Consider the following 13,639-nt stretch of genomic DNA (forward strand, 5'->3'; position numbering starts at 1 on the left):
CTGTCCTCTCTGACTCAGCTGCACGAGCAGCCGGGTGGGGGTGGGGGCTGGGGGAGGGGGGCCCTTGCTGAGCACAGGAGCAGGTAGGCACTCACTAAACTTCAGCTCAAATATGGATCATCTTGGTTACTTTATACTTTGTACTTCCTGTGCTTTTCAGTGAGTTCTAACCGTTATGTCTCCTTTTTTAAAACTTTTCTCTACAGCTCAGTTTGGAGCTTTTTAGGAGGACCTTTTAGTTCCAGACCCTCAGACGTCAGCCTTCCAACCTCCTCCAGCATATCAGAGAGGCCGAGCGGTGCTGAGGAGTATCCAGCCAGCTGCGTCAGCCTGATCTGGATCCTGCAGCATCATTTGTTCTGGGGCCAGGAGAGCTGCCATGGACATCCTGTGGAGGCCGGGCGCTCCGTACGCAGCGTTCAGCCTCGTCGTCACTTTGCTGTTTGGTAAAGTTTATTTTCTGTGTCCTTCCTGTGTTTTCTGAGGGTCGCACATCAGTGTGATGAAGTGGCGTTGCTCTTTTAGATCTATAACTTGTGTTTGTTTGAGCTGCATGCACTGCAGGACACATTTTTACTCCTTTAATAAGTTTTTTTTAAGTTGCAGGCACACATATTCATTTATTTTTAACTGTATTTGTCCATAAATGTGCTTTATAAGTAATCGAAAGGACGTGTTGGATGTGTGAAGTGAGCCTGTATTGAAAAAGCTGCATCATGCACTCTTGGCCTGATGTTTGACAGCAGATTGTTCTAGTTCAGATGGATCTGAGTCTTCCTGGCTTGAAACAGGGCTAATAACAACTGCATAATTTAAAAGTGGCAAATATAAACTTTCAAGATGTTTTTCTTAAAACATGCACAGAAAAGTAATACATTTTGTCTGACAGTAAGGGATAGGTTAAAAAAATGCATATCTTTAAATTACTGCCCTGAAATGCAGGAAGCAATGTAACTGTAGGTGTGTGTGTGTGTTTGTGTGGTTGTTTGTCTGTTAGCAAAATATTTCATGAGCCATTAGCTGGGTTTGAATAAAAGTCTCAGAAAGTAATCACTCCACACCTGATTACCTTTTGTAATCAACCTGACTCTAGCTGGTTGCCGAAGCCTTAAAACCACAAAAGCAACTATAATTTGGTCAATTTTACAAATATTGAGATGAAATTTGTTGTGGGAGTAGCTGAGAGTCATCCATAACTCATACTTTGAGCGCTAACAGCTCGTACAAGGTATTTTGTTTAAAACTTTGGGAATTGAAGGTGGTGGGCAACAAAAACTCCTTCAAGGAACACTAGTTTTAACAAATAAGTGTCTGTACTAGACCTGTCACGATAACAAATTTTGCTGGGCAATTAATTACCTCAGAAATTATTGTGATAAACGATAATATTGTTTGAAATTTGACATTAATTAATAATTGTCAAATTTAAGAAGAAATGTTTGTCTATTTGTTTTGAGTGTAGTATCTTTTTTGACCACTGGATGGCAGTATAAGACTGAATCGAGGGATGTATAGTGAAGGAGCAAGCAGCGTGTCTCTTTAAGAAAAATGGGAAGGAGGTCCCTTGACGTGACATGGGCTGTCTCTCCTTCCTTGTTTCCCAGTTCTCAAAATGGCGGATGCTCGGTGTGCTTTGAGCTCTTTAGCATAGCATTTTTCACACAAAGCTTTTTAAAAAATCTGTAAGCAAGTTCTCAGATTCTTTTTGCAGAGAAATCAACTTTTTACCCAAAGGCACAGGTTTCAGCTGTGAATTTTGGAGCTTCAACAAGACAGAGGTTTTTTTTCTAAAGGTCAGCCTGTTAGCTTAGCTTGTAGCTTAGCTTCTCAGCTTAGCTGCTTTTAACGATCTAAAAACACGAGTTTGGACGGTTAAAATGGATTTTAAAGAAAAAAGAGAAAGGGAGGGGTCAGTGGAGAGCACTGGAGTTGAGCCTTTTGTCGTTCAGTGTCTTCAGTAGAAAGAGAGAAATGAAAAAATGATAAAGCCGATAAATGAAAATGAGGTTGATAATTTTAATTTATCATGCGATTAATTGATTTATTGTTTACTGCGACAGGCCTAGTCTGTACCTCCTTATTAGTTGAGATCATACGATAACAATGCAGCTACATGGATTAAAATGAACATTTCTACAATCTGTAGCATTACCCTGCTAAAAGCTTATTTATTTTAACCAATTTTTACATAGTTGTTTGATTTACAATCCATTTATACATTTGAACACACTGAATGTCACAGTGTTGTCAGACTAATATGTAGTTTGATTTTTTTTTTTCAATTTGGCTGGATTAAATATGGGCCTTTTCCACAGTTACTGCTTTCAGAATGAAGCAGTGGAACCGTGGCCACCTGCAACAAAAACAGCAAAGTCGACATAAAATGCAGACGCGAGTGTCAAAGCAGGAGAAACAAAGACACCACTGCAAGTTAAAAATAACGCCACCGTTTATAAGATTTTCTGTTCACTGCAATCACTTTTTAGGATGTAAACGGATGAGTTAGTGTGAATATGAACAACACTGCTGGTGTTTAAAGAAACAGTCTGGTCATGTTTAAATTATTGTTCTAATTTCTAACAAGGTTGAGTCAGGTCCGCAGGATGGGTTCTTCTGGCTGAAAAGTCTCATCTTTTATCCAAAAGACTTGTTCAGTTTGAGGAGCTGCAACAAACTCAGTCTTGTAAATAGCACCTTCTCATAGTGGATCAACCAGTTTGCTGCTGACAACCAAAACCAGCTGCTCACATGATCAAGGAGGACCATCAGCTTAGCAACTGATCGTTAGTGCCCTTATGGCTGCTTGTTAATCACAGGGGGCTGAGTGATATTAGAAATCACAGCATTGTAAGAGGGGGACAGTTGAACACAGAGGCCTCCACCCGTTTAATGATGGACGGTTACGAAACATTTCAACAAAGAAGAATCCGCCCAGAAGACCTGACTCAACCTTGTTAGATTTATCTACCTGGATTATTGAACATGCATCAGGACACATTGTTCTAATAGTTATCAATAGTTAGTGCATTATCAGACATCAGTCACAGAGCATGGAGTAGTAGGCCTATGGAGAAAAGGGCATCAGTCTTCTTTCTGCCTATGGTAATGGCTAGGACCCACTTTTTATTTTTTTAAGGTTTATAAAACAGCCATTTTTTAGCTGATGTAGAATTCTTTTATACCGGTTGTTTGTTAGAAAGTTGTTTTATAAGCCTGATAAATGACAAAAATAATCAGACCCTCATTTGGTTATCCATTAGCCTAGCCAGAAGGAAGACATGCTTCTCCATAATTTGTACTCTATGATTGATAATATACTAACTATTGATAAATATCGGATAGAACATCACTTCAAGAATGACTGGACTATCCCTTTAAAACCAGAAATGTTAAGATAGCGGGTCAAAAATACATTTGCCATGTCCAGAGGACCAGACTTAACTTTTTTAGATTTTTCTACCTGGATTATTGAGCATGCATCAGGATATTTGTCATCTAAATTTTACTCTTTTGGAGCCTTGCACAAAAGCTTTAAATTTCACAGACAGCGTGTGCTTTCAAATAATTGTGTGTATAAAAAAAATATATATATATATATACTGTATACTATCTTTTTGTCCTCGTTGTCTCCATAGCTTTCTTCAGAACAATGCTCTGGACATTCCTCTTTGAATTCAACTAAATAAAGGTCTACATTTGACACACGTAGAATAGAAACTGGAGCACCACTGTTCCACTTTTATCTAACGACTTGCAAAATACTCTTCTTGAAAGAGAGAAGTGAAAAAGGTATGTCAGACTAAAAAACTGTGTCGAGGACAAAACTAAAAGTTACTTGTTCTTTCTCTTTTGTCAGCAGTTTTAGCAACAGTTTTGATGAAATCTTAATAAGAAGCAATCTGTCAGGACTCAGAGTATGTGTATTAAGTGACTGTCAGCTACTACCACACTAATATTTAGCTCAATATCTGGGAAACTCTCCGAGCCAAGACTTTTAGGTTCTCTAAGATCAATCAGCTGTGGTGGCCATCTTGATTTGGGTTAAATCCAAACGTTAATTAGTTGTGGATGCACATCCAATGGATAGATTTTGTCCTCTGCTTCATGAAATATTTTGCTAACAGACAGCGTTGACTACCCAAGTTAGATGTCATTCTATTTGTTAGCTCAGAGGATGAATTTTAGATCACTCTCAGCTACCACCAAGTTTTAGTCCAACATTTGAAGACTTGACTTAGTTTTAGCCGTTTTTGTGTTTGCTAAGGTTGATTAGCAGTGGCAGCCATCTTGAAACAAGTCGTCTTCAAAAGTTAATCAGTTGCAGATGAACAGCCACTGATGAAGTTCTGAGAGTTTTATTAAAATCCAAAGTAAACACACTCAAACAGACACAAACTACATTACCGCCTGCTGTTCAAGGTGGTGGTTGATAAATTTTTGACCCATCACATTTAAAAAGCATATTTTCAGATTCCTGGCTTTTTAATAAACATGTTGATACTGATCATGAGTGGTTCCAAAGATAAGGCTTGATTTGTCTTGTTAATGTGGACATCACCTAGGTCAGGACTTTAACTTGGTCATTCCAAAACATGAACTTTGTTCTTCTTGATCCATTCTTTGGTAGAACCGCTTAGATTCATTGTCTTGCTGTCTGATCCACCTTCTTTTGAGATTCAATTCAACATTTTCCTTTAGAATTCTCTGATATAATTCAGAATTCATTGTTCCGTCAACGATGGCAAGACATCCTGGCCCAAATGCTGCAAAACAGGTCCAAACCATGAAACTACCACCACCATGTTTCACAGACGGGAGAAGGTTATTATGCAGGAATGGAGAGTTTTCCTTTCTACACTTTTCATTTAAACCATAAAGTTCTATTTTGGTCTCATCCGTCCACAAAACATCATTCCAACAACCTTCTGGCTCGTCCACGTGATCTTTATCAAACTGCAGATGAGCAGCAATGTTCTTTTTGGAGAGCAGTGGCTTCCTTCTTGCAACCCTGCCGTGCACACCATTGTTGTTCAGAGTTCTCCTGAAGGTGGATTCATGAACATTAACATCAGTCAATGTGAAAGAGGCCTTCAGTTGTTAGAAGTTACTCTGGGCTCCTTTGTGACCTCGATGACTATTCCACTCCTTGCTCTGGAGTGATCTTTGTTGGTCCATCACTCCTGGGGAGGGTAACAATGGTCTTGAATGTCCTCCATTTGTACACAAGCTGTCTGACTGTGGATTGGTGGAGTCCAAACTCTTTACAGATGTTTTGTGACCTTTTCCAGCCTGATGAGCATCAACAACTCTTTTTCTGAGCTCCTCAGAAATCTCCTTTGTTCCTGCCATGATCCACTTCCACAAACATGTTGTGAAGAGCAGACTTTGATAGATCCTGTTCTTTAAATCAAACAGGGTGCACACTCACACCTGATCATCATCCATTGATTGAAAACATCTGACTCTAATTTCACCTTCAAATTAACTGATAATCTTAGAGGTTCACGTACTTTTGCCACTCATAAATACTGCATGTAATATTGGATCATTTTCCTCAATAAATAAATGACCAAGTATATTTTTCTCTCATTTGTTTAACTGGTTCTCTTTATCTACTTTTAGGACTTATACCATACCATACCAATTTATTTATATAGCACTTAAAACAGCAACAAGGCCAACCAAAGTGCTGTACAAAAGAACACAAACATGCACAGCAGACAGGAAAACATAAAATAGAAATACAGATACAAATAGCAGCAGAAGCTAACTAAAATGGCCAACAGAGTAGAGAACAGACCGGACCAAAACAAATCACACCGTGTTAAAGGCAAGCGAATAGAAGTGGGTCTTCAAGCGAGACTTAAAGACTGAGAGTGTGGGAGCCTGCCGGACACTCAGTGGCAACTCATTCCACAGTCGTGGACCTGCAACAGAGAAAGCCCTGTCACCTCTGAGCTTACGACGGGTTTCTGGGACTGAGAGAAGCATCTGGTCTGCTGACCTCAGAGAGCGCGGTGGGACATATGGCTGCAGAAGATTAGTGAGATAGGATGGGGCGGAACTGTTCAGTGATTTAAAAACATACATGAGAATTTTGAAATGGATCCGAAGGTGAATGGGTAGCCAGTGCAGGGAGGCCAAAACTGGCATGATGTGCTCTCTATAGCCTGTACCAGTTAAAAATCGGGCTGCAGCATTTTGGACCAGTTGTAGACGAGCAATGGAGGACTGACTGATTCCAAACAGGAGTGAATTGCAGTAATCAAGCCTAGATGTTATGAAGGCGTGGATCACTGTCTCAAGGTTCTTTTTGGAGAGTATAGGCTTCAGCTTAGACAGCCGTCTCAGCTGAAAAAAACAGGATTTGACCATCATGTTTACGTGACTGTTGAGTTTTAAGGATGGGTCCATTATCACCCCCAGATTAGTGACCTTATGGTAAAATCTGATGATATTTAGGGTCATTTTTATGCAGAAATATACAAAATTATGAACAGTTCACAAACTATCAAGCACCACTGTATTGTGGAAAATTAAGATCAATTGTCAAAATGATTTAAACGAGTATCAATGCAGATCATATTCTTCTGCAGTTGTCTTCCCAAACTTACTGAACCTCATTGCAGTGTTGGAGGTAACAAAATGTTTTTCCCAGATTACAACATGCTCTCTGTTGATTTTAGCCTCCTCTGCTGGTCTGAGCAGAGTCCCTCCTAAATGCTGCTGTGGTGTTTGCCTCACGTTGACCTTGACCATATGGTTTGTAACACAGTGTGCTTCAAACAAGGGGCAGAATCACAGGGACGTTAGAAATAACAAAAAACATGTTACAGCTGTGCCTGAAACCACTCATCACACTCTCCTTCCTTCTGTTTGTCCTTCAGCTGCTGGAAATTAAACTGCTGAACCGGAGTTCTGCTAAATTTACCAAAAAATAAGGAAAAACAATTACATTTACTTGCCTTTGACTGTTTTATTCCTCCTTTTTTTGTACAGATTAGATGAGGTAAAACTAAATTGCTACATCGTCCCGACCCTCGTATAGAGTTCCACTTTTCACAAATAGCACAAGCAGACTGCATCCTCTCTTACTGACAGTAATGTCACAGCAAGGACACGGTGCGGTTCTGTTACTGACATTTTCACTTCTTCAACGCCAATAACAGGAGAGCATGAAGGCAGAATGTACCCAAAGATACTGTCATTATGTTTAACAGGGAGTAAAACAAATACATAAGTCTTTTTGCTATAAAATCAATATTAAAATAGTAGCATTCAAGAGTAAGCTTTGTTGTGTTGGACTTATTTCCCCCCAATTCAACTTCATTAATTTAAAGTATTTTTGTAGAAATGTAATTTATTATAAAATTGCAAATCTAGTTAAATTCCATATTAGGGAAACAAAATAGATGCAACACAATAAAGCTTTTAAAGGGATAGTTTAAATGTTTTAAAATAGAGTTGGCTGAAGTAACTGTGTGTAGTCAGTATCTTACCTGCAGCAGACTGAATTCAGAATCATTTCAGTTTGAATAATCAAAGGAAATCTCATGGAGGTCTCAGGTTAGTTTAAGGAGGGCTTTTAGGAGCAAATTTAATCAATGGGTCAGTCTTGAACTTTGGGCATCAAGTCATTTTAAAAACAAAAACATTCAAGTGGCAAAAGAAATAGAAGTAGAGTTTATGCCACAAAGAAACAAACTCAAGTACTCTGGAGAGCACTGAGCTTTTCAGACACACACTCATGTCACAGAAATGTTGGAGATAATTGCTTACTTTATGGAAGAACAAAACATATCTATAGAGACAATGCATTACTCTAATTTCTCATTGGTTGGCACTGAAATTTTAGAACTTTTGCAGAATTAGTATTATTTACCTTTTTTTTTTACATCTCCAGGGCAAACAATTCCTTCCTTGCTAGATGCTTTATTTTACCAGGGAAAATATCCCATTGAGATTAAAAACCTCTTTTTCAAGGGAGTCCTGGCCAAGACAGCAGCAAGCACAACATTAAATTACGAAAAGGAAATAAAAATCATGAGAATATGAAATACATTACTATACATTTAATATGTACATGGAATTAAGGACAAATCTCCTCAGTATCAATTTAAAAGCTCTCAAGGATACTAAATCTGTTAGTTTCTGGTCATTCTGCAACGTATTCCATGCAAAAGGTGCAGAATAAATAATATACTTTTGACCCATTTCAGTACAGGCAAATGGAACTGAGAGCAACAAAATGTCACATGAATGGAAAAGTAAGAAAAATCATTTTTCTGTACAATTAAATTACATATGTATAAAGGTAGTAATCCAAGTACAGTATTGCATAAAAACAAGCCAATGACTGTTCCTTGCAGTGGCCAGAGCAGGTCATCCCACATGAGAGTATAACACAGTGACATGTTAGTGCTTTACAGTTAGTGATGAACCTGAGAGCAGCATGATATGAAGCATCAAAGATAGAAAGAAAAACAATATTTTGTAAAAAAAAAAAAAAAACAGCTTTAATCTCAATTTCCGTTTAAGTTTCTCTACACAGGGGTTAAAAGTGAAAGAGTTATCAATCAAAACACCAAGGTATTTATGAACATCTTCTATTTCATTTCCTTCCAAGGTGGTCACTGAGCGAATTGTTTGAAAATTAATTTCTGGATTTAGAAAACAGCATAAGATTAGTCTTATCTGCATTACTGAGGAACAGCTTCTACCCTGAGGCTGTTAGACTCATGACTCTCTAACCAGAATAATCACTGTGAAAAATCACATCATGTTGCTGCTGACCTGTTTCATGTTGCTGTGTTCATGCGTGCTCATCTGCTCACACACACTCATGCTCATGTTTGTGCTGCTGTTCGACATAATGTTTCTATTAGTGCTTAGTGTATTTTTCGTTGATGTTTTTCTTAGTTCATATCTTAGATCTTTTTACTGTTTTTCTTTTACATTTTATTGTTGGATGTAACTGGGACCCTGTGTACATAATTTCGTTCCACCACATGTACCACATGTGGTGCAAATGACAGTAAAGAATCTCTGACTCTGACCCTGATTAAGAGCAAGCTTCAGTTGTAATGATGAGTTCTGTATAACTTCAAAAGCTTTCTGCAAAGAATCAATTGCCTGAACAAGAGTTGATGCACAACAGGAAATAAGTGTGTCATTAGCATAAATATATAAATTGACGTCTGACACATTCAGACCCAGATCATTTATATACAGTAGATAATGAATAAGAGGAGAACGAGTACTGAACCCTGTGGCACCCCCTTGTGGACAACATTCAGAACACAGACCATCGCATTTGATGCATTGAGTTCTGTTGCTGAGGTAATTTGTGAACCAAGCAATTGCCTTTTCTTAAAAGTCTTGAATGCAGAAGCCTAAGTTTTAAAATCCCATGATCAACAGTATCAACTGCTTCAGACAAATCTATAGACTGATGCACAATGTTGTTTCTCATCAAGCGCAGCAATAATGCTCGTTACTACCTTCATTGCAGCTGTAATTGTAATTAAATGCATTTAACTTTTCTAGTGTTTCAGAGGTAAAACTGATCACATATTTACAGTTTTTATGTGGTAAATTAAATTATTGGCATTCATTATTGGAATTATTGACATTAAGTCAGCAGTTCTCAGCTACATGTAAGACACTGATTATTCAGAGATAGTGCACACAACTTCATTTTGAAAGTTTTCATCTATCCCTTTAATTACATGGGGTAAGTGTATAAAGATAAATAGTATGGACACAACCACATTAACATCAAAGATTATGGTAGTCTAGATTCCTTTGATTCAAATGGTTTTAAAATTTTTGTTTCATGTTTTCCTCACAGTGGTGCAATAGAAGGCAGTATGTGTTATAATCTGTTGCTCCTCTTCCTCAGATGTGTGGTCTGCTCAGGGTCTGGAGATGCTTGTGGGGAAGATTCCCTTCCTGGAGGCGGTGAATGGAAGCACCGTCATGTTGCCCTGCTCGTACGCCAGCTGTATCGGCATTGAAAACCTTTACTTCAACTGGCAATTCAATGACAACGGCACCATGACGAAGGTAAACGCTTACCTGAAAGACTTCCAATCTGATCTGCATAACTCGGTGGTGGTATTGTTGGATGGCTGACAGCTTGCTGATTCTGTCAGGTGTGTGAAGCAGAGATAGCCTCGGAGGAGGTGGAGCCGCCGGTGAAGATATTTAGAGATAGAGTGGAGTTTGTGGGGAAGAACCATAAAAACAACGTCTCCATCCTGTTGTGGAACATCACCTTTGAGGACGCAGGCCAGTACACTTGTTATGGGCGCAATCCCAAAGAGAAAGGCAGGAACCACAGCGCCATCTTCACCCTCATCGTGGTGGACGAGTGTGAGTGCACAAAATTTAAGTTGATTGAAAGTTTTTAGTCCAAATTATTTTAGTTTTGTCACATAAAAAAGTCCATCCCCTATACTGTATAAAAGGTATTTTGCTTCTAAAAAAAGTTAAATCTGGTCCTCTGGACATTCAAAAAAACAAAACAAAGCAAATCAATAAAAAAATGTAGAAAAACATTTCGTCTCTCATCCGAGAGACTTCCTCAGTCTGAGGAGCTGTATTCAGCTCAGTCTCTTAAATAGCACCTTCTCAGAGTGGATCAACCAGTTTTGCTGCTGACAACCAAAACCAGCTGATCACATGCTCAAGAAGGATCATCAGCCTAACAATGGATCATTAGCACACTGATGGCTGTTTACTGTTCACAGAGGGCTGAGTGATACTAGCAATCACAGCATTGTAAGAGGGGGAGAGTTGAACCCGGAGGCTTCCACCCCTGTTTAATGATGGACGATTTCTTTTCACAAATATGGTCTCCTTTACTCCTCTCTCAAACCATCGTTCCTCTCTGTCCAGGATGTGAACATCTTCATCCCTGAACGTTTTTGAATGTCCAGAGGACCAGATTTAACTTTTTTAGATTTTTCTACCTGGATTATTGAGCATGCATCAGGGTATTTTGCTTCGTTTTTTTATTCCATTTGCTGTTGACATATTGGTTAAATTTAACCCAGAGGCACTAAAGAGCTCATTATTTATTCTCCTGCTCAGTCACAGATTTTATTTTTATGCCTTGTAGGCTGAAAACCCTTCAATCTAACTCCTTCTTAGGTTAAATATACTGTATGGCAAGAATATGCCCTGACATGGATAGGCTAATTTTAGATATGGAACCAGTCACAAAGGCTTTCTTGTTTCATTCATCCATTCTGTGTTGTGGTAGCAGCAGCTTGAGCAGGGAGGTCCAGACATCTCTTTCCACAGCCACCTCTTCCAGATCTTCTGGGAAGACTTCAAGGCATTCCCGGGGCAGCTGAGATCCATATTGTCTGCTGAGAGCTGTACGCTTGGAACCACGGATGAGGTGGTACCACACAGTAAATCAAGCCGGAATTGTCAATTGAGACATTCTTAACTGGTGTGGTGTCGAACTGAACTGAAGGGTGTTGAAACCACGGAGAAGGGGGTTTTGTCTCTCCAGTTCTGAGTCTTCCTCGGGGTTTCTTCCCAGTTGGACTTGAACACAACATCTCAATAGGGAGGCGTCCAGAGGGCATCCTTATTTACCCAAACCACCTGTCGATGAGGAGCAGTGGTTCAACTTCAAGTCTTTCCCAGATAACTGAACTTCTCACCCTATCTCTACAGGGAGAGTCCACATGCGGAGAAAACTCGTTTCATCCGCCTGTATCCGCAATCTCATTCTTTCGGTCACTACCCAGAGTTTGTGACCATAGGTGAGGGTAGGAATGTAGGCTGACCAGTAAACAGAGAGCTTCTCCTTGCTGCTCAGCTGCCTCTTGACCATAACAGACTGACACAGCGTACACAATACTGCAAAGTCATGCTAATCTTACTATTGATCTCACGCTCCATTCTTTCCTCACTTGTGAACAAAACCTTCAGATACTTAAATGATTCCACTTAAGGCAGCACCTCACTCCCTTTTTGGATCATACCCCTCAAGGTTACACTGTCACTACCCGTAGGCATTAAAGTCAGATTAAGGGAGTCCTCAGCAGGAGCACCTTTCAGCACCCCCAATAGGATTCCAAAAATGGTGGGTGCGCTGAAATGCTGTTCGATGCATAGCGACATGTAACAGTTAGAGCTCGTCCCCCCACCCAAAGGTGCAGGGAAGCTACAGGGGAAAACTCTAATGCACATGCCACAAGTCAGAGGACTATATGTAGGCCCACACTAGACTGGTGACTGCCTATGGTGGGAGGCCACCATAGGCAATTCCAAATTGGAATAAGTTTCAGCCCCTCTCAAGGAGATTGGTTCCAGAACCATGAGTTAAGGTGAACCTTATATTATCTAGTTGATAATGCAGCCTCACTCACAAGCACAGGCTTCGTCCCCATCAATAAGGTGACATTCAGTGAACCAAGGACCAGCTTCAGTATGCTAGGGGCAGAGCGCTGAAGCCACTGCCTTTGGTTGACACCCATAGCACTTGGCACTCTACTTGTATGGCCCCTCTTGCAGATAATAAGCTCACAGGAAGGTGAACCCATGAAGCCCATTCAGGCTGAGCTTGACCAGGCACATTAGCAGAGGCCTTGTCGCACCGATGAACCCTTCCCTCAGACTTGGCTCCTAGGTGGGGCCCCAGTGACCCACATCTGAGCAAGGGATTTGGAGCTTCTTGTTTTCTTCTGTTCTTAAATATATCTTCAGTATCGCATTAGATTTCTTGATGACTCCATTATGTCCATAATAAGGTAAAAGAAAATCAGTGTGCATTTATTATTTAAATATTATATATATTCCTTCACATTTATGTAGCCTAAAGAATTCAGAAATGGACAAAAGAAAATTAGTCACACGGGAGAGTAATTTTAAGGTAACACAGAAGATTCTGTTCAATAATAGGTGATTGTTTCATGGTCATCGTGGTTTCAGTTAAATAATCAAATTTGTTAAAATATGAAAAATGTGTAGTTACTTTTAAAGTCTAGCAACAAAAAAAAAAGAGAGAAAATAATTCTTTGTCATGTGTTTACCGTTGCATGGTTACAAAATTATCCTTAAAGGGATGGTTTAGATAATTTGTAGTGGGGTTCTGTGGAAAGGTTATGAACAAATAATATCTTAGCTGCTGTAGAAATATCTTTGAATAACCTCAGTTTGGCAAAATAGAGTTTAATTCTTACATGATTGACAAGCTAATGACTAGTCCAAAGTGGAACAAGACCAAAGAGGATTGTTGTTTTTTGTAGATACAGTAGTCCCTCGCTACTTTGTGGTTCGTTTTTCGCGGACTCACTACTTCATGGTTTTTCAAAGTAAGATCAGACATGACACACAATTGTCTGATTAATGGATGAGCCGCACAATTGTCATGTAATTTTTATTTAAAATAAAATGTTTTAAATTATTTAGCATCTGCTGCACCTGTGTGCAGCCCATAGCTGCAGGAGAAGCTCCCTCCTGCAGCATGTCATATCTCCGCTCTGCATGGAAGAAGTGGGCGTGGCCGAGAGCACTGGCAGATGGCAGAGAGCAGCCAGAAGCAGAGAGCTGATTTCATGACATTCTGGGCTCTTTTAGAGTTTAGAAACATTGTTTAGAGCATTGCAAGACTGTGGGA

General features: G+C 39.5%; 1 protein-coding gene across 1 annotated transcript in view; it reads left to right on the forward strand.

Moving 5' to 3' along the window:
- Nucleotides 1-379: 379 nt before the first annotated feature.
- Nucleotides 380-13,639, forward strand: part of scn4bb (sodium channel, voltage-gated, type IV, beta b) — a 15,316-nt gene continuing 2,056 nt past the window's right edge. The window contains exons 1-3 of the mRNA XM_037688092.1: nt 380-446; nt 9,902-10,065; nt 10,155-10,374. Of these exons, the coding sequence (XP_037544020.1) occupies nt 380-446; nt 9,902-10,065; nt 10,155-10,374 (451 nt within the window). The remainder of the gene's footprint in view (nt 447-9,901; nt 10,066-10,154; nt 10,375-13,639) is intronic.

Source organism: Nematolebias whitei, chromosome 14 (assembly GCF_014905685.2).
Source record: "Nematolebias whitei isolate Nwh7 chromosome 14, NemWhi1, whole genome shotgun sequence".
NCBI lineage: Eukaryota > Metazoa > Chordata > Actinopteri > Cyprinodontiformes > Rivulidae > Nematolebias > Nematolebias whitei.